Source organism: Neoarius graeffei, chromosome 9 (assembly GCF_027579695.1).
Source record: "Neoarius graeffei isolate fNeoGra1 chromosome 9, fNeoGra1.pri, whole genome shotgun sequence".
Classification (NCBI taxonomy): domain Eukaryota; kingdom Metazoa; phylum Chordata; class Actinopteri; order Siluriformes; family Ariidae; genus Neoarius; species Neoarius graeffei.
Window position 1 is genome coordinate 45,625,031 of NC_083577.1, and position 25,671 is coordinate 45,650,701.

General features: G+C 40.6%; 2 protein-coding genes and 1 long non-coding RNA gene across 5 annotated transcripts in view; 2 read left to right on the forward strand and 1 right to left on the reverse strand.

The window, feature by feature from the left end:
- Positions 1-3,356, forward strand: part of lats2 (large tumor suppressor kinase 2) — a 28,677-nt gene extending 25,321 nt beyond the window's left edge. For all 3 annotated transcript variants that reach the window (XM_060929602.1, XM_060929601.1, XM_060929603.1), the window contains exon 8: positions 99-3,356. In XM_060929602.1, the coding sequence (XP_060785585.1) occupies positions 99-635 (537 nt within the window). In that variant the 3' untranslated portion in view covers positions 636-3,356. The remainder of the gene's footprint in view (positions 1-98) is intronic.
- Positions 3,300-9,482, reverse strand: LOC132891729 (uncharacterized). Its single transcript, XR_009655358.1, has 3 exons — positions 9,389-9,482; positions 4,092-4,166; positions 3,300-3,706 (listed from the first exon to the last, which is right to left on the reverse strand). It is a non-coding gene; the product is annotated as an uncharacterized LOC132891729 (long non-coding RNA).
- Positions 8,899-25,671, forward strand: part of xpo4 (exportin 4) — a 73,045-nt gene continuing 56,272 nt past the window's right edge. Inside the window, exon 1 of the mRNA XM_060929604.1 lies at positions 8,899-8,982. Within this exon, the coding sequence (XP_060785587.1) occupies positions 8,917-8,982 (66 nt within the window). The 5' untranslated portion in view covers positions 8,899-8,916. The remainder of the gene's footprint in view (positions 8,983-25,671) is intronic.

Sequence of the window (25,671 nt, forward strand, 5' to 3'; positions counted from 1 at the left end):
ATCTGCTGAAGTGGATTGATTCCACTTTCATAACATTTTTATCAGTGCTTAGATTATAGGGACTTACTTATCACGACATGGTCTCTTACCTTTCCCAGGTGATAAACTGGGAGAACACCCTGCAGGTGCCTCCACAAGTCAAGCTGAGCCCTGAGGCCATTGACATCATAGGACGTCTTTGCTGTTCAGCAGAGGAGCGTCTGGGAGGAAATGGTGCTGGTGAGATAAAGGCCCATCCTTTCTTTGCTCAGGTGGACTTCTCCAGCAACCTTCGCACTCAGCCTGCTCCATACCGACCTAAGATTGCTCACCCAATGGACACTTCCAATTTTGATCCAGTGGAAGAAGAAAGTGGTCCAGGGGCATGGAGTGACAGTGGAGACAGCAGTCGTGCTTGGGATACCCTCTGCTCCCCAAATAGCAAACATCCTGAACACGCCTTCTATGAGTTCACCTTCCGCAGGTTCTTTGATGATAATGGCTGTCCATTCCGTTACCCTAAGCCCCTTGAAGAAATGCAAGGGCCCCCCAGCAGTAGTGGGGCTAGCAGCTTGGGCCCTGAGGAGGAAGAGGATGAGGAAGTGGAGGGGGGAGAAGAAGAGCAAGGAGAGGGGTGTGAGCCTGTATATGTGTGAGACCTGAGGGAATGAGTTCACATGCTGATTTAGCTTCACCAGTGTGGCTTTTATTAAATAACACAGAATGCACCAGACAATCCTGTGTGTTTTAAGGTTTGTTTGAAAAAGCAAGAAGGGAATTAAGGAGGGTTGGACATAGAAAGAGAAAAATAAAGCGAAGTGAGATGCATATTATTACTCGAATATTATTGTGCAGAATCTTCACAGAAATGTACGTCTAATGGAAACTGCAATCTGGGACCAATAAGTGTGGACTGAGACAGATTCAGTGTGAGACAGGACGCTGTGTCTCTCTGTAAGTTTCTGTCAGTGAAGGTGATTCAGCAATTCCTAATTCCAGATGAGTAAGTGTGCTCATGGTCACTGGACTCATTGGAGGGCTAAACCAGGGATGGTGGTGTTATTTGGTGATTGTTAACTGTGTGTGTGTTCTATGACCACACAACTTAATCAAAATCCTTCGACCCTAATAATATATGAGCCCAGATACACTCCGATGTGTTGTTCCTTCAGTGAGTATCTGTAGAGACATCCATGTGAGTCTACCATGACTAGATCAGTGACTCATTTTAAACCTTGAAGGGTTTATACAATAAAAATAGATGTCTGTTTGGCACCTGCTAGTCCCAGGAGAAAATGCACCTATGTGAAGATAAGATATGGCTCAGGTTGTTTTCCTCTTTGTGTTAAGGAAACGTCTGTAAATTACAGAATATTTTGGTTTGAGAGTCATTTCACAATGCCTCCTTGTGATTTCAAAAACACAGAGTAACGGTCAACCTGGAAAAAAATATTTTGTAGACAGCTATTTGCTAAATGTGTTACATATTCTGACTTTATCTGCACCTCAGAGCTTTCACAGTTATGACGTTGTACTAGCTGGTCCTCTATATGTAACAGTTTGTGTCACCACAGTTTATTAGGAGTAATAGTTACTTTCCAGTTTCCAGCTTTACTCTTGGTAACTGGACTTTCCCCATCGCTTTAATTTTAGCACCTAGGCATATTCTGAATATCAATTTAAGTGTTTATCATCAGTTATTTACAATTTCACTGAGATATATAGAAATGGATATGTTCAGCTCAATAAGGAGTCTTAACAATCAGGGGACGTATTTTTGATCATCTTTATGTAGATTCACTGGCAACACTTTTGAACACCCCGTGCCGCGCCTCTGGAAAATATTTAAATTTGGCAATGTTTTTTTTTTTTTTTAAAGTTATTGCACCACAAACATACACTGTACAGTGTTAAACATGAAGTCTCTGACTAACTTGTAAACAATATCTTATAACACAGTTGTGAAAAAGTGTTAGAAGAACTTTAAACAAAGTGTCAGAAGAAAATAATCGTATGGGATTACTATGTGCAATACAGAATATATATTATATAATTTTCTAATCACACAAACAGCTTTTTAAATCAATACTGAAATACGCTATGTAAAGGGTAAAAAAAAAAAAATTGGTTTTATTTTTTTTCCTCAATATAGATACCTGACCCAGTGCTGCTCTTTTGTTATTGATGTTACATTATCATCATACTTTTTCATATATGCCTTTCATATTTTTTTTCCTTTTGTAAAAAGCATGCTGTTGATTGACAGTGTCATTGACACAAGATGTGACGAACTGTGTGCCTTCTAATGAATGTGTGGGTGTGTCCACCACATGCTGATCAGTATTTAAGAAGGAGATGGAAACATGCTTTTTCCTTTCACTCAGGCTGGTCCTAAATGTCTGGGAAAGGGTGTTTAGAAGAGAGTGAGGAAGTAGAAAATAAAGATTGGAATGAAAATTAATTATTAAAATGTTAAAGACATAAGGAAACAAAGTGGATTTGATTGGATTTTTTTATGCCTGTTTCTTAAGTAAGATGATGTGGAAGTAACTGTACTGAACTTAACTGTTGATTCCATTTGCTTAACATTTTTGTGAAAATAAGAATTTGCAATAAGTGTACAAAACCAACATTATCTTTGATGCTAATTGACAATCACTAATAAATTTTGCAAGCTGTTGTTTTAAACTTACTGAACCATCACTTAGAACGCCTGACTGAAAGAACTTTTTATAATCTGCGATCCATTATGGTGTTTCATCAGTAGTTAAATATCAAACACAATTGATATTTAACTGAATCACATACATTTACAACAAAATGTATTGCATGAGTTAATACTAACGTCACACCTTTTTATCCCAGTGAGACTTAACAGTAAATGTGTCAGATGTTCTGCTGACCCATATTCATCACGATGGAACACTCAGTGAAAATTTCAGGAGACAGGCCTTATAGAATGTCATGTGAGTGTGTTTTGTTTTGGATGGATTTTCTGTATTTCATGTTTGAAAGTGCTGACTGACAATCTTTGGTTGAGAATAAATGATATTGGAATTTTGTGTGTCTTTGTACTTCAGTGCTTGAGTCGGGTGGGACTTGTTGACTTCTGTGATCTTCCTTAATGTTTTATGTAATACAGCTACTATTGAATATAAATATATATTTATACAGATATACATATTTTTTGTATCTTTTATTTTTCATTTTTCTGAGCTAACTTCTGAACCTCTATGTCTTCAGTATTACAGACAGTAAATATTTGGATTCATATCTTTTTACATACATGTATGAACCAATAATTTGTTAAATATGCTTTCACTGTTCTCACATGTGTAAATGTATATTCCTAAATTAAATTAAATAAATGAATCCTATTGTCTGCATTATTTCTAAATATGGGCTAATTGGTAAGGCCAGTAAGGTTTTTCTAGAATCCGATCCGTAAATGCTTCTATAATTATTTCAGGGAATATTAGTTTAATTAGCACTTTTTGTGTATGTTGCTGGCTCACAGCTCCAGGGTCCTCGATTTGATCCCGAACTCATTTTACTTTCCTACCACCTCCAAACATGCCAGTAGATGAACTAGCTAAGCTAAATTAGCGTAGGTGTGAATGAGGGTCTAAATGTACATATGCTTGATGTCCTGTGGTGGATTGGTGTCCCAGTCAAATGCTACTTCACTCCCAGTGTTCCTGAGATAGGCTCAAGATCCTCCATGACCCTGAACAGGATAAAGCAGTTACTGAAGAAGAATGCATGAAAGAATTAAGAATTTGTATATTATGTAAAACTGGTTCTTTAAAAATATTATATACTATTATATACGCCTGTACACCTGCACGTTCATGCAAATATCTAATCAGCCAATTATGTGCCAGATGCACAAAAAATCATGACGATACAGGTGAAGAGTTTCAGTTTATGTTCACATCAAACATTAGAATCAAGAAAAAGCATGATCTCTGTAACTTTAACCATGGCATGGTTGTTGGTGCCAGATGGGCTCATTTGAGTATTTCAGAAACTGCTGATCTCTTGGGATTTTCCACATAGAACAGTCTCGAAGGTTTACACAGAATGGTTCAAAAATAAAAATGAGTGAGCACCTGGTCTGTTGATGGAAACACCTTGCTGTTAGGACAGGCCAAAGGATTGATTTGGACTGGTCAGATTGATTTGAGCTGCAAAGAAGAACACAGTAACTCATATAATCACTCTTTAAAACTGTGATGAGCAGAAAAAGCATCTCTGAATACACGACACATAAAACCTAGAGGTGCATGGGCTACAAAAGCAGAAAACCACATCAGTTTCCACTCCTGTCAGCCAAGAAAAGGAATCTGAGGGCAATCATGGGCACAGACTCTCCCAACTTGACAGTTGAAGGAAGATTAGAAAAAGACTGTATTTTCATCTGTATTTCTGGGTCAAGTGTTTCTTGGGCGGCACGGTGGTGTAGTGGTTAGCACTGTTGCCTCACAGCAAGAAGGTTCCGGGTTCGAACCCAGCAGCCGGCGAGGGCCTTTCTGTGTGGAATTTGCATGTTCTCCCTGTGTCTGGGTGCTCTGGTTTCCCCCACAGTCCAAAGACATGCAGTTAGGTTGACGTGGGGGCAGCCTTGGGCTGAGGTGCCCTTGAGCAAGGTACTGAACCCCTGACTGCTCCCTGGGTGCTCTGGGCTGCCCACTGCTCTGGGTGTGTGTGTGTGTGTGTGTGTGTGTGTTCACTGCATCAGATGGGTTAAATGCAGAGGATGAATTTCACTGTGCTTGAAGTGTGCATGTGATGAATAAAGGTTTCTTCATCTTCCTCTTAACAGTACCCCATAGATTCTTTAGATTCTGGGGTTCGGGTCAGGCGAGTTGGCTGACCAATCAAGCACAGTAATATCATGGCCAGCAAACCATTTGGTAGTAGTTTTGGCACTGTGGGCAGGTGCTGAGTCCTGCTGGAAAAGGAAATAGGCATCTCCATAAAGCTTGTCAGCAGATGGAAGCATGAAGTGCTCTAAAATCTCCTGCTAGACGGCTATGTTGACTTTGTGCTTGATAAAACACAGTGGACCAACACCAGCAGATGACATGGCACCCCAAATCATCACAGACTGCAGAAACTTCACACTGGACTTCAAACTCCTTGGTTTCTGTGCCTCTCCATGCTTCCTTCAGACTCTAGGACCTTGATTTCCAAATGAAATACAAATTTTACTTTCATCTGAAAAGAGGACTGTGGACCACTGAGCAACAGTCTAGTTATTTCTTTCCTTAGCCCAGGTAAGATGCTTCTGATGTTGTCTCAGGTTCAGGAGTGACTTGATATTAGGAATGTGACAGTTGTAGCCCCTTTCCTGAAGACGTCTGTGCATGGTGGCTCTTGATGCACTGACACCAGCCTCAGTCCACTCCTTGTGAAACTCTCCCAAGTTCTTGAATCAACTTTTCTTGACAATCCTCTCAAGGCTGCAGTCATCCCTGTTGCTTGTGCACCTTTTCCAGCCAGCCTTTTCAGCAATGACCTTCTGTGGCTTACCCTCTTTCTGGAGGGTGTCGATGATTGTTTTCTGGATTGTTTTCAAGTCAGCAGTCTTCCCCATGATTGTGGTTGCGTGTACTGAACTAGACCGAGAGATACACTGTATTTATACTGTTTTCCTCAAACTCAAAATGAAATACTCTAATACGTTGAGATTTTTTTTTAAATCCACTGTAGGCCATAATTATCAAAATTAAAATAGAAAAAAATTGCTTGAAACATTTTATTTATTAAATAATATTAAATTTTCACTTTCTTAAATAACTGATGGAAAATACTGAACTTTTTCCACAATATTCTAATTGTTTGAGATGCACTAGTAGAGATCTTAATCATAGTTAGGGCACACAAGCTGAACATTTAACTCTTTACCCCTTAAAGCAATTGCTACAGCCACCCTTGTATATGTATATACTGTTCACCCTGAGAACATATTTACAAGAAAAAAAGTCTAAAGACAAGGTTTTGAAAGGTTTTAGACAAGGCATCATATGTCGTCATTATGGGATATACACTGGGTTGTCATATGTCGTCATTTAGGGATATACACGGGGTCATCATATGTCGTCATTAAGGGGTAAAGAGCTAAAGCATATATAGAGCACGGCTACAATTATCGACAGTCCATAGTTATCGACACCTTTTCAGATTTACCAATAAAAAACAATTTTACAAAGGTGAGTTTCAATTAAAACAGTTATTATTGGTTAATTAATCAGTCGAAAGACCCCCCTCGCCCTTTGATCTTGTTGACTGATGAAACAGTTCGTTACCTGAGATGGAATTTTTTTTTAGCACGATCAACAATTTGAGGAAAACCTGGACATTATCATCACAGGTAAGCATGGTGGAAAGATCATGGACATGTTTTTACTTATCCAATTCACTGATATTACATGATATTCTTGTAATAAATAGAATTAGACCAGAATTAAATTCCTAGCATATAAAAAAAATTACATGTTTGAAATATTCAGATTTTTCTATTCCATTTAGAAAATATTTTTTGCAGTTTGTTGTAAATATCTACTACATATTACAATATCAGTCGACATTTTATATTTTTAAATGTAAAAATATAAAGCTTTCATTCAAAACTTGGTTGGGTTAGCACTGTCACCTCACAGCAAGAAGGTCCTGGGTTTGAGCCCAGCGGCTGACAAGGGTCTTTCTGTGTGGAGTTTGCATGTTGTCCACGTGGGTTTCCTCCGGGTGCTCCGGTTTCCCCCACAGTCCAAAGACATGCAGGTTAGGCTAATTGGTGACTCTAAATTGACCGTAGGTGTGAATGTGAGTGTGAATGGTTGTTTGTCTCTATGTGTCAGCCCTGTGATGACCTGGCAACTTGTCCAGGGTGTACCCCGCCTTTCGCCCGTAGTCAGCTGGGATAGGCTCCAGCTTGCCCGCGACCCTACACAGGATAAGCGGTTATGAATCATGGATGGATGGATGATTCGAGGAATGACATGCGACCTTTGACCTGGATTTTCATGTAGTTACAGTGTCAATTGCCTGTCGACATTTATTGGTAAACTACAAGACTAGAAATTAATACAAACAACAACGAATGAATAACAAAACGCAATCTATGAAAATACTTAGAAAGTGGAACAAAAAGATTTTCTGATACAGGTTAAACATTATCAGTTAATTTGTTTACAAACTTCCTCATAAGCACCGACATCGATATATTTCCATAAAAGATATTTTGTACTAAATATAAAACAGATTTTAAATAAAACTGTTTTGTTAACTTAATACCACATACCTTTTTAAAAAAATAAATAAATCAGCTGGATGTCCATAATTGTGGAACGGTGTCGATAACTGTGGACAAAGGTGTTGATAACCATGGACAAAGGTGCTGATAATTGTGGAATGGTGTCGATAATTGTGGAACGGTGTTGATAACTGTGGTCAAAGGTGTCGATAATTGTGAAACGGTGTCGATAACTGTGGACAAAGGTGTCGATAATTGTGAAACGGTGTCGATAACTGTGGACAAAGGTGTCGATAATTGTGGAATGGTGCCAATAACTGTGGACAAAGGTATCGATAATTGTGGAACGGTGTCGATAACTGTGGACAAAGGTGTCGATAATTGTGGAACGGTGTCGATAATTGGACAAAGGTGTCGATAATTGTGGAACAGTGTCGATAATTGTGGAACGGTGTCGATAACTGTGGACAAAGGTGTCGATAATTGTGAAACGGCGTCGATAACTGTGGACAAAGGTGTCGATAATTGTGAAACGGTGTCAATAACTGTGGACAAAGGTGTTGATAATTGTGGAACGGTGTCGATAATTGGACAAAGGTGTTGATAATTGTGGAACGATGTCGATAACTGTGGACAAAGGCGTCAATAATTGTGGAACGGTGTCGATAACTGTGGACAAAGGTGTCAATAATTGTGGAATGGTGTCGATAACTGTGGAACGGTGCTGATAACTGGACAAAAGTGTTGATAATTGTGGAATGGTGTCGATAACCGTGGACAAAGGTGCCGATAATTGTGGAACGGTGTCGATAACGGTGGATAAAGGTGTCGATAATTGTGGAAAGGTGTCGATAACTGTGGACAAATGTGTCGATAATTGTGGAATGGTGTCGATAACTGTGGACAAAGGTGGACAGGGCGGCACGGTGGTGTAGTGGTTAGCACGGTCACCTCACAGCAAGAAGGTTCCGGGTTCAAACCCAGCGGCCGGCGAGGGCCTTTCTGTATGGAGTTTGCATGTTCTGTGTGGGTGTGCTCCGGTTTCCCCCACAGTCCAAAGACATGCAGTTAGGTTGATGTGGGGCGGCCTTGGGCTGAGGTGCCCTTGAGCAAGGTACCTGACTGCTCCCTGGGTGCTCTGGTGTGGCTGCCCACTGCTCTGAGTGTGTGTGTGTGTGTGTTCACTGCTTCAGTCGGGTTAAATGCAGAGGGTGAATTTCATTGTACTTGAAGTGTGCATGTGACAAATAAAGGTTTCTTCTTCTTCTTAATTGTGGACAAAGGTGTCACGTGATCTGATACGCTAAGTAATCGGGAATCAACTCTTTTATTTTTTTCCCAGTGGAAGTTTGAGTAATTATTCATGTATAATATACATATTGAAAGTGTTTTCTACTTTTGCAACGGCCAAAAGATCGTTAAGGTGTCGATAATTGTATCCGCCGCTCTAATATTACATAACTTTGCACGCTCCTCATTCGAAATATCTCTGATGGCTCCGTCCAAAACTGAACGCTCCAGTACTAGCTAGTATATGAGTATATTTTTATCACTCCAGGCTGTGCACTCCTCCGCCGTGCTGCTCAGTGAGGTAGTGCGCGGGTTTGGGACGGAGCCATCGGCCTGCGCTCCAGCTCAATCCCACAATGCAGTGCGTGGCGCGTCATTGAACAGAGACCATGATGGCGGCGCTCGGTGCACCAGAAGTGATTTCACAGCTGGAAAGCGCTGCCAAAGTTTTAATGGTGAGAAATACGGCGCTGTTTTTGCTCTGCGTGCTTTAATATGATTGAGTGCGAAGTTGAATGGGAGAAGTGTTGTGCGGGTCAGACTTGTTTTAGGGAAGGCTGGCTAACACAGAGAGCGATGCGTGGCGCCGTGCTGCTGCTTTGACTCTCCATCCCGCAATAATGATGCCACACACACACACACACACACACCTTCTCAAACAGAAGACCCTCAGTCAGTCGCACTATCCTACCTGTTGAGAGAAAGATAAACAAAAACGCAGTTCTCCAGGTGCCGTGGCCATGCTTTAGTCCACATGGGGTCTAAAAATGAAAACATGACTAACGTGCTTTTCCGTCTTCTTGAGTTAAAGTGTGTGAAACAGTTGGTGTCGGCGGCTAACGGCACGCTGTTGATACTCACTCGGCCATGAGGAGATGCTTTCGATGCTCCTGCTCTGCCCTGAGTCAGGTGGAAACGAGTCAAGTCTGAACTTCTGGTTTGCGTTTGTCAGCTCAGTAACCTGGGTGTGTGTGTTGCTGATTTGCTAACTAGCCGCCTGCTAATCTAACGTTAGACAGCTAGCAAGCTAATAAAAAGTTCCCCACAGAACCTCAGGCAGTTTTGTAGCTAACGGTTTTAAACTAACAGGTGGCACAGAGTCGCTGAAGCCCAGAACATTTCCCTTTCTGATTAAAACCGTCTGTAAGTCCTGTGTGTAATAAGTCATACATGAGCAGTTTCTCGGTAAAAACTGTAGTAATGTGAACTTTGGTTTTTGGTTTTAGTCTCTCAAATAACAGCTGAGGTTTGTTTAAATCACTTTAGGCCCAGTAATGCCCACTTAGGCTGTGATTTTAAAAAATAATAATAATTGTAGGAGCTATTTGTTAGTTTTGTAAAGTTTAGTTTTTGTTTATAGTTCTTTTGCTGAAAATGTAATTTACTAAGAAGAAGAAACCTTTATTTGTCACATGCACACTTCAAGCACAGTGAGATTCATCCTCTGCGTTTAACCCGACTGAAGCAGTGAACACACACAGAGCAGTGGGCAGCCACACCAGAGCGCCTGGGGAGCAGTCAGGGGCATACCTGTCAACTTTGAGGTTTGAAAAAAAGGGATATTTCCCAGATTTTTAACTCAAAATAAGGGAAAATTTCGGAAAGTCATACCCTACACCAAAAGTGGGTGTGTAGTTGAATGGGGGCAATTTTCTATCTAGTATTTGTGATTTCCTGTACTCTGGTGCATGTTGGTGATAGCCAAGACCCAAACTCAATATGCTTATGGTTTATAGAGTGCATTTGTGAATAAACTATACATTTATTTTTATTTGCTTTCAGTGGTACCAGTTATTTCCCAAATTAAGGGCTAAAATATGTATCTTATGTTAAAATAAGAAAGGTAATTATATAACCAGTCAAATTCAATTCCATTGCGATTTATTATGATTTTACCATAATCATGGCCTCGGAACACTAGATAGATAGATAGATAGATAGATAGATAGATAGAGTAATAAAGAGTAATATAAAATATTAAACCAAGAGTGATTTAAAATGGGTAAGTTTCAGATAGAAAATAAAATAGACAATGAGTGGATAAAATAGTTAATACACCAATTAGTTTACACTAGGCTATTTATGAGGTCTTAGCCAGGACATACTTAATGTAAACATGTGTAGCTTACCTTTGATTATTTGGGAGGCTTTCGTTTTCCCCATGGAAAATTTCTTTGCGATGGAAGAGTCTGGGAACATTCCAGCCACGCACTTGTTGAAATCATCAAAGAAAGAGATGCTAATGTTTTTCTTAGCTATTAGCATCGCCTTCTTCACCTCAGACCTAATCAGTGTTGCCAGATACTGCTGACGTTTTCCAGCCCAAAATATGTTCAAAACCCGCCAAAATGCACTTGAAACCGCCCAACTTGGGCGGGAAACCGCTCAATCTGGCAACACTGGACCTAATCACTTGTTCAGCCTCGCCTCCGGACGGAGTTCTGTAATTACTGATGCCTGAGAGGGCGGGGACGTGAATTCATGGCCCGACTTCCTGCTGTAAACTCCTGTCAGAGGCGCGTCATGAATTCTGGACCTACCGACTTTTTTATATTGTGAAAATACGGGACTTTTATATAATGTCAAAATACGGGATATTTTTGTGAAAATAAAAAAACGGGAAGACAGCGGGAAATAAGTCAAAATAAGGAATTTCCCAGGAAAAACGGGAGGGTTGACAGGTATGGTCAGGGGTCAGGTACACTAAAAAAAATGCCCGTAGAATTAACAGTGAATTTATGTAAAATCATGACATAAAAAAACTGTAAATACAAAAACAATGATGCAGTGTGTAATTTACATCAATATACTGTAAAACTCCTAACCAAATACCACTGTTAATTTAACAGTAAGAATATGTTGAATTGATCATGTTTTTTTGTAGAATTTACAAATTGTTGTAGTTTAAACACAGACAAACTGTAATACTAAAACAGAATGTGATAGTTAAAATTACATCACTGCCCTGTTAAAAAAATGTCAGTAGAGGCTCTCCGGCACATTTCGTAAAACTCTAAATCAAATAAAATATCTGTCTAGTAGATCATTGCTTGTAACCATCATTTTGGAGCCACAAAAACCAATAATCGAGAACACTCGCAATTCATTCCTAGATGCTTTTTTATTGTACAGTGAATATCCGTAAAATTAAGTTATGTATTGATTATTGTGCATTGAATACCTGTAAAATTTACATTTAGTTATCATTAATTGTACATGGAATCCCAGTGAAATGTACAAGTTATTCTGTAATAATGTTTACATTTCACTGTATTTTTTAACAGGATTATTCTGGCAACCACAGCTGCCAGTGTTTTTCCGTAAAAACAACGGATATTTTTTTACAGTGTACCTTACTCGAGGGCACCTCAGCTCAAAGCCACCCCGTGTCAACCTAACTACATGTCTTTGGACTGTGGAGGAAACCCACGCAGACACGGGGAGAACGTGCAAACTCCACACAGAAAGGCCGTCACTGGTTGCTGGGTTCAAACCCGGAACCTTCTTGCTGTGAGGCGACCGTGCTAACCACTACTAATTATGAGTAATTTTGTTTGTTTGATTAAGGGTTGTTTTACAATCAGGGTACAAAGTTTGTGTCACAGGGGTCCAAAATTCAAATTGATTCAAACTGGTTCTTGTACCAGTTTTTAAGTGAAGGACAAGTTAAAGAACAGATTTCAGATTTTTTTGACATATGTGTATGGTAGTTTTGTGTAATCTGCTATAAGATAAAGAAGATTAAGTGTAGCTTTAAGCAGGGCTGGGAGAAACAAATGAAGTGATTCTCGGCGAGGACATTTTTTTTTTTTTTTTGACAATTCAGAATCCACTACTTCCATAGTGCTTTTAAATATAAGGCTGTAAACTTTGTGTCAGTTGTCTCTAATATTTATGTCCCAATATCTTGACCACATTTTAGGATGAAAATAATCATTTTAGATATGTTATTTTATATTGAAAAATTAGCTGTCTCGGAGAGGACATTTTTTTGACACAGTTACATACTAATTTGATCAAAATAGTCTGAAAACTTACTGGCATTCAACATTAAAACTTAACTATGTTTCCAATGATATGGAACCAAATATTTGTTTTATGGTATAAAGAATGATTTAAGTGCATCCCTTTTGGAGCTACCTGTGGTCAAAAAAGCACTTTTTCTAAATGACACAAGTAATTTTGCTAAATATGACACACATTGCCATACATTCACCAAAAATAACGTTATCACCAAATTTTTTTTGCATGGTAAATAGAGCTATCACAGGGCTACAATAAACAACCAAGTTTATTTAGTCAAGCCTTTTGATATTGAAGATAATAAGTGTTAAATGTGATTTTTAGCTTGCGTACCCTGATTGTAAAACAACCCTTAACTTAAGTGTTTGCTTTATTTAGATTAGATTTTGATAATATTTTTGTTTGCTTAGTATTTGCATGGTTTTATATTTTGGTTAATTTTTGTAATTGGTTAACACTGTGGACATTTGAGATTAAGAAAGAAAGCACAACTTTATTCATCACACACTCGTGAAATTTCCTCTCTGCATTTAGCCCATCTGAAGCAGTGAATACACACATGCGCACGCACACACGTGAGCAATGAGCGCGCACACATACATACCCAGAGCAGTGGGCAGCCATGCTAACAGCGCCCGGATAGCACTTGGGAGTTAGGCGCCTGGCTCAAGGGCACCTCAGCCCAAGGCCGTCCCATATTAACCTAACCGCATGTCTTTGGACTGTGGGGGAAACCGGAGCACCCGGAGGAAACCAATAATAATTAAAAAAAAAAAAAATCACAGCCTAAGTTATTTGAATAGGTAGGCATATTGAGGACCAGCACGCACTGGGGTGGGCCTATGGTTTTTTTTACCAGTGCAAGAGAGGCAGGAGTAGTCGTGGTTTTCTGTGTTCTTTTGTTTGTTTTATTATTTTGAAATAAATCACGACAAAACGCAATGCTATGGAATGGACAGTCAACAACTTTTGCCTGCGTTAAACCACATCCCCATGGTGCATCAGTGGCCTTTTGATTGTTTTGTTTATTTTGTTTTTCTGGAAAAATGGCCACTACAGTAGTAGTAATAATAATAATAATAATAATAATTTATTATTATTATTATTATTATTTTAGTGTCATGTAACTTTTCAGGGTAAATGGTTGACTGTAGAAGAAACTGCAACTGCAATCACAGCATCAAAAGGCATTTTAAGAAACTCCAGGCTACTTCACAAATAAATAGTCTTTTAGTTGGTCTTTTATTTATGTATTTGTTCATCTTAATGGTTTGAAAGTTAAGATTAGGTGGGTAATCCAAATATGCTATCAGAATAAAATTTATTGCCAAGTACAAGGAATTTGCTTTGGTGGTTGGTGCTTGAACAGTTAAGAGAGAAGAGTTTAGCAAAGACAAAAGTAGTTATATACGTCGAATAAAAAAATAGAAGAATCTGAAATATACAAATTTGGAAAGTGGACAAATTTAAGGGGTATGTACATGGGTTATTTTGAAGTCCAAGTATGTCCAGAATGTGCAAAAATGGGTCATATGATGATGAAGACATGATAAGAATATGTGTAGTGGGTGAAGTCAATAACCAAGCTGTATGATGTGAGCTGGAATGTGCAATAAAGGTTCACATAATGATGTATGACATGACCTTGAAATGTGCAAAATCGCAGTTCAGAGAGGAAGTGCATTAGTGTCACAGATAGTCATTGGGGGTGTCTGACCTTATTAATGAATCCAGCTGCAGTGGGGAAAAAGCTGGCCTTATGGCGTGAGATTTTGGTTCTAATGGACCGCACCCTCCTACCAGAGGGGAGTGATTCAAAAAGTTTGCGTCCAGGCTGCGAGGGGTCAGCCACAATCCGTTCTGCTCTCCTCAGGGTCCTGGACTTGTACAGGTCGTGAAATGAGAGGTGTTGTGCTGATGTGCTGCAGTCTGCCCTTGTCCCTGGTAGTGGCAGCAGTGATGGAGGAGGTGAGGATGGACTCGATGATGGTGGTGTAAAAGTGCACCATCATTGTCTTTGGCAGATCAGACTTCTTCAATTGCTGCAGGAAGTACATCCTCAGCGCTGTCGCCTCACAGCAAGAAGGTCCTGGGTTCGAGCCCCGGGGCCGGCGAGGGCCTTTCTGTGCGGGGTTTGCATGTTCTCCCCGTGTCCGCGTGGGTTTCCTCCGGGTGCTCTGGTTTCCCCCACAGTCCAAAGACATGCAGGTTAGGTTAACTGGTGACTCTAAATTGACCGTAGGTGTGAATGTGAGTGTGAATGGTTGTCTGTGTCTATGTGTCAGCCCTGTGATGACCTGGCGACTTGTCCAGGGTGTACCCCGCCTTTCGCCCGTAGTCAGCTGGGATAGGCTCCAGCTTGCCTGCGACCCTGTAGAAGGATAAAGCGGCTAGAGATAATGAGATGAGATGAAGTACATCCTCTTCTGTGCTTTATTGGTGAGAGAGCAAGTATACGTCTCCCACTTAAAGTACATATCACGGGTAAATTCAGGAGCAAGATCAATGTAATTCTCCTATTTTATATTAAACTTTGGTCAAATACCTGTTGCATTTTGTGCAATTTTTTTTACCTTGCGCAAATCCAGAAAAATTCAGTTGAAATCAAGCCATTTGAGGTGAATTGGTCCGCCTCTGAAAAAACTTAGCATTTGGATTTCCCGGGAAACGTTGATTTTCGTGACGTCGTGTGCGGGACGCCTCCCTCTGAATCCTATGTCAGCGCTGGTTTGTTTATGAGAAAATGACCTGGTGGTTTTCTGCAAATTTCTTCAAAGTTATCATTTAAAATGGTTAACAGATGTATCGTAGGAGGGTGTAGCAACACCAATCATGGTGGGATTAGTGCTCATCGTTTCCCAAAAGACCGGACAATGAGAGAGAAATGGGAGCGCTTGGTCTACACAGGCTGTGCACTGAAACTGTGCAAGCTCATGCAGCCTGCTGGCGCTTCCGTAGATAACGTGGCTAATCTGGCTCCAGACTCCCTTGGGATTTTTCCAGACACGTTTTGTTATTTATTTATTTTTTTCTGCTGTAGACAGATGGCCTTGTGCAAAATTACCCTTCTGGATGAGTGTGTAAAGGGACATACTTTCATATTAAAAAAAAAAAAAAAACGGAATTGGTCCAGAATATGCACTTTAAGGTCCTGGGTGATTTATAGGGCCTAGGAAGCAGAAATACTCCACAGAGGTTACTGGGGAGTCAAACAGGGTGACGGAGGAGGGTGTGGCAGAGCTCCTCCTGAAGTCTACAGTCATCCCCACTGTCTTTAGAGTGTTGAGCTGTAAGTTGTTCTGCCTGGACCAGGACACCTGATGGTCAATCTCCTACCTGTAGGCAGACTCCTCCTCATCAGAGATGAGTCCAGTGAGGGTGGTGTCATGTGTGAACTTTAGGAGCTTGACAGACTGACTGGAGGTGTAGCAGTTGATGTACAGGGCAGTTGGTGTAAAGGCAATTTAAGAAACTCCAGGCTACTTCACAAATAGTCTTTTAGTTGATCTTTTATTTGTTCATTGTAATGGTTTGAAAGTCGAGGTCAGGTGGGCAATCTGCATATGAGCCTTCCCTTCACTATAGTATATTGTGTGTGGGTTTTTTTAAGGTTTAAAGGGCTGATGACACGAACATGACTCTATGCAATTTCTTAAATAAACTATACAACATGGCAAACATGTTAGATTTCTGTTATAATTACGTGAAAAGAAGCTGTTGTTACGCGAATATCCAACTTTTAATTGCACAGCGCAAGAAAACTGGGTCCGTGGCTCGCGGCCATGTTGTGACGTCAGCGGAAGAACACGCTGCAGTTCACTGGCTGTTCTACTCTGGTTCTACTCAATGGAAATGGCGCATGAAAACACCGGTGAACTCTCTAGTGCTAGCTCTTCCTCTTCTGGGAGTCTAGAATTGTGTTGATCTCTTCCGAATAGAATCTATGATAGCCTACCCTCTTTACCCTTTGCCTCTCGTTGCTAGGCGGCAGTTACATGAAAGCCGCAAGCTTTCACAAGCAAATACATGACTGATATCACGCCGACTTTATGATTACATTTATGATGATCATGTAGAATCTATAGCTCTACGTACCTTTATCTTATGTCGTTTCACAACACTTTCTGACAGGAGGACTGTCTTTGGATCCGGCATAGCTACTAGTAGACCCCCTCCGGAATACTGGCAGTGTTGCCAGATTGGGAGGTTTCCCGCCCAGTTGGGCGGTTTCAAGTGCATTTTGGTGGGTTTTGAACATATTTTGGGCTGTAAAACTTCAGCAGTATCTGGCAACAGATACTGCTGACGTTTTCCAGCCCAAAATATGTTCAAAACCCACCAAAATGCACTTGAAACTGCCCAACTGGGTGGGAAACCTCCCAATCTGGCAACACTGTGTAGGCACTGCTGATGGTAGTAACACACGTTTGTGCTGAACTGAACACCCAAGAGATTCTTTTAAGCTGGGAAGGGTGTCAAAACAATCCAAATCGAAGTGTTCAGAGCACAGGACGGATGTTGGTGAGGGCTCCCACTTGTCACGAGTGCACCTGACTTGCTTCACCCACTTCGCATGCAGCTCGGGATCTCTGGGAAACTTGAGTAAACTTACCCCATCCTTGTAGGTTTTGGAGCAAAAGCCGGCAACACAACGCGAAGGCATAATAACTAATATATATATATATATATATATATATATATATATATATATATATAATATATATAATGTATAATAATGTATAGTGTATAATAATGTATAATAATAATACTAATAATGACAAACTGAACACCTGTCGCATCAACAACAAACTGGTAAGTTAGGAGGAAGGTTCTTTCGCTGACGTCATATAGCTCCTCCTCCTCTTTCATCTCCTGGGTGCTGCAGCCCCGTCAAATTTACCCAAATAGCCGCATTTTTTATCATAACTTGTAAAATAGGCGCCTTCGTGAATTAATATATGGATCATCGGGAATTACTTTTTATGTTATAAAACATCGCCAAAGATGTCAAAAACGTGTCATCAGCACTTTAACACAAAATACATGTGCATTTTAACGATTTATAGTAACATTAATGTTGTAAACCATCAATGAGAGAAATTACTTTCTGTTATCACTTACATTCTAGCTAGTAAAAGTCATTCCCTTAGTTATCCCGTGTACGTTAGTAAGACAGAAAACACAGCTTGTCAGATGTTACCCAGAAACCGAAAAGTGATGGGACTTGAAGACTTTTCCATGGCGAAAACCTTACTGACCGTTGCCAAGCGTTGACACCCAAGACTCTGTTAATTATATTAAAAAAAGTCTACTTACAGAAAGCTTCAGCAACGATTAGCCATTTTTCTTTGTTAAATATTTTACAATTTTGCCTATTATTAGGCTGAGGTTATGTGAAGAGTCCGACACGTCCCTAGAACGAGCTCATTAATATCAACCCTTCATTTATGTTTTAGCTGGAACTACTATCAAACCTGCGCTGTTACAGAAGATTAATCTAAATTTGGGAACGCAGCAGCGCTGTATTATAATAAGAATTTTACAGTGGTATATTTTTAGAAGTAGGCGTCTCCTTACCACCTTAATTTAATTAAAACTAAACTCTCTTTTCTGTTTGAGCACGACTGTGTGGGTGTGCCAGATCGCATACTGATCACCAGCAGCTTTTTCTCGTCAACGTAAACAGCTAGTACTGGGAAAGCATATAGGAGTGGAAGAGCAGGGATTCCTCAGTGCTTATGTTTTTACCGTTTTCAGGTTCATCTTGTGGTTTCGATGCAAACCTGCTGCATTGATTCTGATTATAACCGCTTGTGTTCTAACATTTTGGGCTTAATAATATTAGGCTAAATGCATGTGAGACTTTTTTTGGACAGTCACCATCTCATCTCATTATCTCTAGCTGCTTTATCCTGTTCTACAGGGTCGCAGGCAAGCTGGAGCCTATCCCAGCTGACTACGGGCGAGAGGCGGGGTACACCCTGGACAAGTCGCCAGGTCGTCACAGGGCTGACACACAGACAACCATTCACACTCACATTCACACCTACGGTCAATTTAGAGTCACCAGTTAACCTAACCTGCATGTCTTTGGACTGTGGGGGAAACCGGAGCACCCGGAGGAAACCCACGCAGACACGGGGAGAACATGCAAACTCCGCACAGAAAGGCCCTCGCCGGCCACGGGGCTTGAACCCGGACCTTCTTGCTGTGAGGCGACAGCGCTAACCACTACACCACCGTGCTGCCCCGGACAGTCACCATATTTAAAAAAAAAAAAAGCACACTATTACAAAATCATTACCAACTTGCCAGTTGCCATATTCTCTGGGGTTATTTCTACAGGTCATTTGATAATAGATAAAGTTTGAGACATGGGTACACATGGTGCATTTAAAAAAAAATCACACACAAAAAAAAAACCCCACACTGACCTGGGAGATTTGTTTGGGACTAAAATGACATGTACTCGGGTATAGAGATGAAGCGGTATGAAAATTTAACATCACAGTGACCAAAATGATCATGGTAATCATTATTATTGTGGTATTGTTAAAATGTGCTGAAAATGTCAAAGTACTGAGACACAAACTGAAATCATTTCACCAAGTGCGTTATTGAAAACCACAAATAGAATTAACAGCATTATGCCCTTTTTGTTTGCGTAAACATTAAAATGATAACATTAGGGCTGCCACTAAAGACTAACTTTCTATCGGTTAATCTGACTGTTCTGCAGATTAGTCAGTTAATCTAAATGATTAATTTTCCTCCAATAAATCAAACTGACCATTTTATTTTTAGAGCAAGAGAGAAAGAGGCAAAAAAAAAATCATAATTTAACATGTAATAATGAAGACATTTTCCTGATGTTCCTTTAACTTCCACTTTTAATTATATTAATCACAATTATTCAAATGTTATCGATTGCATTTATGGCATTTATTAAACAAAGAAATGGGCTTAAAATCATGGCAGAAATAAAGCTACATGTTCCAACAAGCCCAGTGCGCATGAATATACACACAGGCACTGTCAATCAGCGAAGAATCAACCCAGGTTCGAGCCAAATCATTTTCTCAAACACTTATTCAATGGAAATACTAAGGTAGCAGGCAGATGACCTTATGACTTTAATAATGAGTGTGTTTTGCAGCTGCAGGGACTAGGGTTGGGCGGTATCCAAATTTTGATACCTTTAAACTGTCTGTGTTTTCCCGGGGTATACGGTATTACCGAGAAAAAAATATTTTGTTTCGGCCTACTGTGTAACGTGCGCCTATACCGGCGGACCTTGTCCAGACCTGCGCCTATGCCTCAAATGTACTATTTAAAAGCAGCATAGCGAATTGTGTGCATTGTGGTATGGATTAAGCAGCAAAGCGAATTTTGTGCATTGATGAATGGATTAAGAGATATTTCAAAGCATCACGCAACTCTTCCTTCATCTTGAAAATAGCATTCAACTGTCGTTTACACGTCTGTGTTGAAACGCCATTTGCAGCACTATTTCACCTACTCCATCAAAAAGTACACGATGAGCAGGATCATACCCTTTCAAGCATGGGAAATAAAAAAAAAAGAAAAGAAAAAGAATCAACCAACACCCAAGTCCGTTTAGACTGCGCGATAAACCATATTCTTCAGCGCAAATGAGGCGAACCTAATTAAAATGCGTGATAGCTGCACAAGGCAAAATCATATGGGCCCACGTCATGCCATGGCGGGGAAATTAATAATCAAATGGCCTTACCTTGCTTAAACGTTGTCTTGATCACATAACTCCTTACAATTATTCCACTTAAATCCATACGGTTTAACACACCCAACAAAGATAGCAAGCGCATTGCTAATTCCCACCAGAAACCTAACAGTTTACGCTACGATGTTTTCTTCCGTTTCTTCAGTAGAGGACATTTCAAACGTTTATTACCCACATCCCAAATGTCATACGTTATATTATTTTACCTTGTTGTTACTCATGTAACCTACTCAAAACGCAACTCATTGGAGAGATCTCGTGGAAGTGGAGTACCCCAGGCTATGGTGTGCCTTAGGGGACATATTAGATTTTTTTCGATTTTGCGCAGTCATTTACATTATTTTAACCTTATAAGCTAACCGTACATTGATGTTGGTGATTTTTTTAAATTATTTTATCAATATTACAAGGCCCCTTACGAGGCCCTCTGGTCTAACATAAAACATAATAGCATTAGGCCTACATTTGCCTAAAATATTGAAGAAAAAAACCCATCAAAACATGTACTGCATTAACAACTTTTATTAACATTTTTGAAAGTGCAAATGTAAGTCAGCGAAACCTAAACGTGTATTCATTTTGATCGTGCAAATCTTAATAGTGCAAATCTTATTGCAAATCTTAATGTACATCTAAATTAGGCCTATTATTTTATCATTTTTAATGCGAACGTACAGCAGACCATATAGGCCTAGCTAAAATAAAATAACAAACAAACAAAAACGAACAAATTGTAGGCTACCAACACAAACATTTGTAGCTGCACCTCAGTTCTAATCAATGTTTTTTGCCAAAAACACCAACATATCCACCTTTTCTGGCTTCAGCAAGACACGAAGGGGATGTACAACTTTGCCCGCTGTACTGAAAACCCGCTCTGACGGGCAGCTTGTGGCACAGATGCACAAGTACTTGCGGGCAACCCTTGACATCAGTGGAAATCGCCTGGTTCCTTCTTGCTTCCACCACACAAGGGGGTCTTCTTCTCCCTGGATGACAGGTTCCCGGCAATAGACAGACGTCTCTGCTTCTGCCCGCTCCACTAAACCGACCGGACGTGCCGGCGCACCGACTTTTCTTTGAAGCAGACATCCTAGAGTCATTTTTTTCTTGGGTGCGGGTTGCTCTTCTTCCTCCTCCCCTCGAATGCCCACTGGTGCGGCTGCTTGGGCATTGAGTACAACCATTTCGGCCTCCAACTCTGACTTTGTCTCGGCCAAAGCAGTGTCACTCTCGTAGCCTCCGCGATACCGAGGGTCAAGGAAGGTGCATTTTCGGATGAGTTTACGCACTGAATCGCTGGCATATTTGGCCTCTAGCTTGGCAAGAATTCCGGTTCTTATGGAGTTTGTTAATTGGGCGTCATCATCTGACACGGCCAACGCAGAATCCTTGCAGAGCTGGAGCATGGGTAGGATGGAGGAACTGGTGACATAATTTTCCCCGGACAAAACGTCTGTGAGGTCACTGACTGGTTTCAGCGCTGCGTGGATGGATCGCAAGACATCCGTGTCCTGCCAGCTGAGCGAGAGGTTGTTCTTTCTGTCGTCAGACAGGACATGTCTGATGGCTTGTGACTGCTCGAGGATGCGATCCACCATGGCAAACTTAGAGCCCCAGCGAGTGGCACAGTCCTGTGGATGGATGGATTTATTTATTTGTTTATTTATTTATGTATGTCTGAACATGCGCTGCCTGTTTAAACATTTCAACATTTTCTTTAGACACCTACTATTTAATGTCAGCTTACCGTTATGAGACTGCTCTGGGAGTCCCAACTCAACTTGTTTCTTTCTCAGCTCGCTCTTGCGGTGCCAGCAGTGAGAAAAGGCCCCCACGATGCTACGGCAGAGTCCGAGGGCGTGCTCAGTTTTTTGCCGTTGGTCTTGCAGAGCATTGGTGACCGCCAAGTTTAGATTGTGGCCGAAGCAGTTGAGCCACGGCCAGCGCAGGGACCTCACAGCTGCAGAGATGTTGGCAGCGTTGTCAGTAGTAATTGCTGCCAGTTTTGTGTCATCAAGTCCCCAATCGTGAAGCGCGTCTTGTAGCGCAGCGGCAAGATTTTCCGCGGTGTGGCTTTCCGGCAAATACGCTGTCTGGAGGCATTTTGACACTAATTTCCACTCAGGTGAAATTGTATGTACAGTCAGTGACATGTAGGGCGTCATGTTGACGGACGACCACAGGTCGGTGGTGACGGAGTAGCTTTCAGCCTCAGACAACAATGACTTAACTTCTGTCTTTACCTTATTGTACATCTGAGGGATAGCTGTTTTTGAAAAGAATTTTCTCCCCGGCAGCTCATACTGGCCATCCAGCGTCTTCATGTTTTTGAACGAGGTTTTCTCCACCGTATGGAAAGGCATCATTTCCTTCGCGATGAATTCGGTCATGGCACCAGTGCAGGTCTTCCATCGGATGCTGTCTCTTGAGTACTTCGTTGACTTGGAGAATGCCTCCTTCAAGGTTGGTTGATGTTGTGAGGCAGCTGGCCTTGCTCCTTCGGCTTCATCTCTCTTTGGTGGGGCCGCCAAACTCAGCCTTGAAGCCGTCAATGGATGGTTTATCCGTAGGTGAGCTCTCAGATTGGAGGTGTTCCTCTCTCGCGCCGTGACCGTCTTCTTACATACTTTACACACAGCTTCATCTGTGTTTGCTGGCTCTCCCTTTTCGTTTGGTTTGAAACCAAAATGCTGCCACACTGCCGATGTTGTATTTTATTTTTTGCCACTAACTCGTTATCTTGACTTGCCATCTTTCAACTGCGGTCTCAGTCTCTTGCGAAGCTTTCTGTCAGACTCCAAATGTCATGCAGGGTTGCCATGGTAACGACATAAACAACCCTGCACGCGATGAGAACTTCTTTAGGAAATTGATAGAATTAGTGAAAATACGATCACACAGTTATTCGGGATGATCTTCAATTTATTATTTTATATTATGACCTCATGTACTCCATATTTATTTAGATATTATATATTTTTTTAAAATGACGGTAATGAGACCGATACCGTTGGTACTTTTGGATACCTCGGGATACCTTCTTACTGTAATACCGCCCAACCCTAACAGGGACAAAAGATATTAAAAAGCTCTCCCTACTAATGGTAAGAAGTGTTTTCTTAATGCTTTTTTACTGATTTAAAAGACAATACGCAGGCAGAAACATGGAGATTACTTTTGCTTTGGCATCAGGTTTGTTTGGTTTATTTGTTTGTTTAAAGATTGGAGTTGTTTTAGAACTGTACAGTATATCAGGGTCGGCAATATATTTGTTCTGTTAGAAAATAATAATAATATAGGCGGCACAGTGGTGTAGTGGTTAGCGCTGTCGCCTCACAGCAAGAAGGTCCGGGTTCGAGCCCCGTGGCCGGCGAGGGCCTTTCTGTGTGGAGTTTGCATGTTCTCCCCGTGGCCGTGTGGGTTTCCTCCGGGTGCTCCGGTTTCCCCCACAGTCCAAAGACATGCAGGTTAGGCTAACTGGTGACTCTAAATTGACCGTAGGTGTGAATGTGAGTGTGAATGGTTGTCTGTGTCTATGTGTCAGCCCTGTGATGACCTGGCGACTTGTCCAGGGTGTACCCCGCCTTTCGCCTGTAGTCAGCTGGGATAGGCTCCAGCTTGCCTGCGACCCTGTAGAAGGATAAAGCGGCTAGAGATAATGAGATGAATGAGAAAATAATATACAAATTATTTGCAGTTGTGCAGTGAGTAATTCATTTTTTTAAATTTTATTTTGCACTTTGCGCAAGAGTAGTTGTATTTGTTTTAAAGGGGTGAAAAATTGCTATTATTCTCTAAATAAGCATGAAATGTAGCAAAAAAAGGGAAAAAACCCACACAATTTTCCTGTTCTATATTTTGCCGCAGCAAAATATAGAACCAGACATAAGGGTTCGACATATGAAAACCCTTTAATATTTATCAAATTGATTTATCATTTTTCAATTTTTGTTGTCTTAATTTTTGATTTTGGACACATTGTCATGCAGATGAATGTGTCAAAATTAATTATTAATGTATCTGGGTGTCCTCTAAAAGGTTATTCATAGATGCTTGTTCTATTAAAATTATGTAGATAATTTCTTTAAATTTTATAGTTAGAATATATACTCACTGAGCACTTTATTAGGGACACGATACTAATTAACAGTTATTCCACAAAATCGAGTCGTACATGAGCTGATAGCCAACGTGGTGCGTAGCTCTGAGTTGGCTATAAGCCACATACGACGAAATTGAGTGGAATAATTTTTATTCTATCCACATTCACTGGATTTTGAGAAACGGAGCATTTTTTTTATTTTTTGCAAATTCGATAAATTAAAAACTTTACACAAAATGTCTGACAAAATCAGAGATGAAAAACCAGCGAAATGACAGTAGTAATTTGTGGAAAATGCTATAATTCTTCTTGAAAAATAAAAGTTCTTACCATCAAATACTTTCATTCCATATTTTGTTGCTTTTTTTTTTGTATTTTTGGGGGTTTTGTTTTCGAGTAGAGTTTTTATTTCGTCCTTGGTTGGTTCAGCGACATGCGCTGCCATTCCGCCCCCACACACACACACTCCCGGTATATGAGCTGATAGCCTAGTAGTAGAGTAGCCAATCAGAGTGCATGATTGCTCATATCCAGTGACTGTGGCTAGAATAATACTAGGTAGGGTCTCCCTTTGCTTTCAGAACAGCTTCAGTTATTCATGGCATGGATTCCACAAGAAGTTGTAAACATTCCTTTGAGATTCTGGTCCATGTTGACGTCACACAGGGATTTCAGGTGCACTTTTCTTTCTGTGAATTTCCTGTTCTACCACATCCCAAAGGTGTTCTACTGGATTCAGATCTGGAGACTGGGAAGGCTACTGAAGAACACTGAACTCTCAGTCATGTTCATGAAACCAGTTTGAGATGACATTTACTTTGTGACATGGTGTTATTATTATTATTATTATTATTATTATTATGCTTGAAGTAGCCATTAGTAGATGGCAAATTGTGGGCATGAAGGGATGCACATGTTCAGCAACAGTACTCAAATAGTCTGTGGTATTCAAGCAATGATTGATTGATTGATTATTAACAGGCCCAAAGTTTGCCAAGAAAACATTCCCCACACCAATACACCACCTCCACCAGCCTGGACTGTTGACACAAGGCAGATTGGGTCCATGGATTCATGATTTTGATGCCAAATTCTGATCCTACCATCTGTGTGCCTCGATCAAAATCAAGATTCATCAGAACAAGCTACATTTTTCAGTCTTAAACTGTCCAGTTTTGGTGAGCCTGTGCTCACTGCAGCGTCAGCTTTCTGTTCTTAGCTGACAGAAATGGAACCCAACATGGTCTTCTGCTG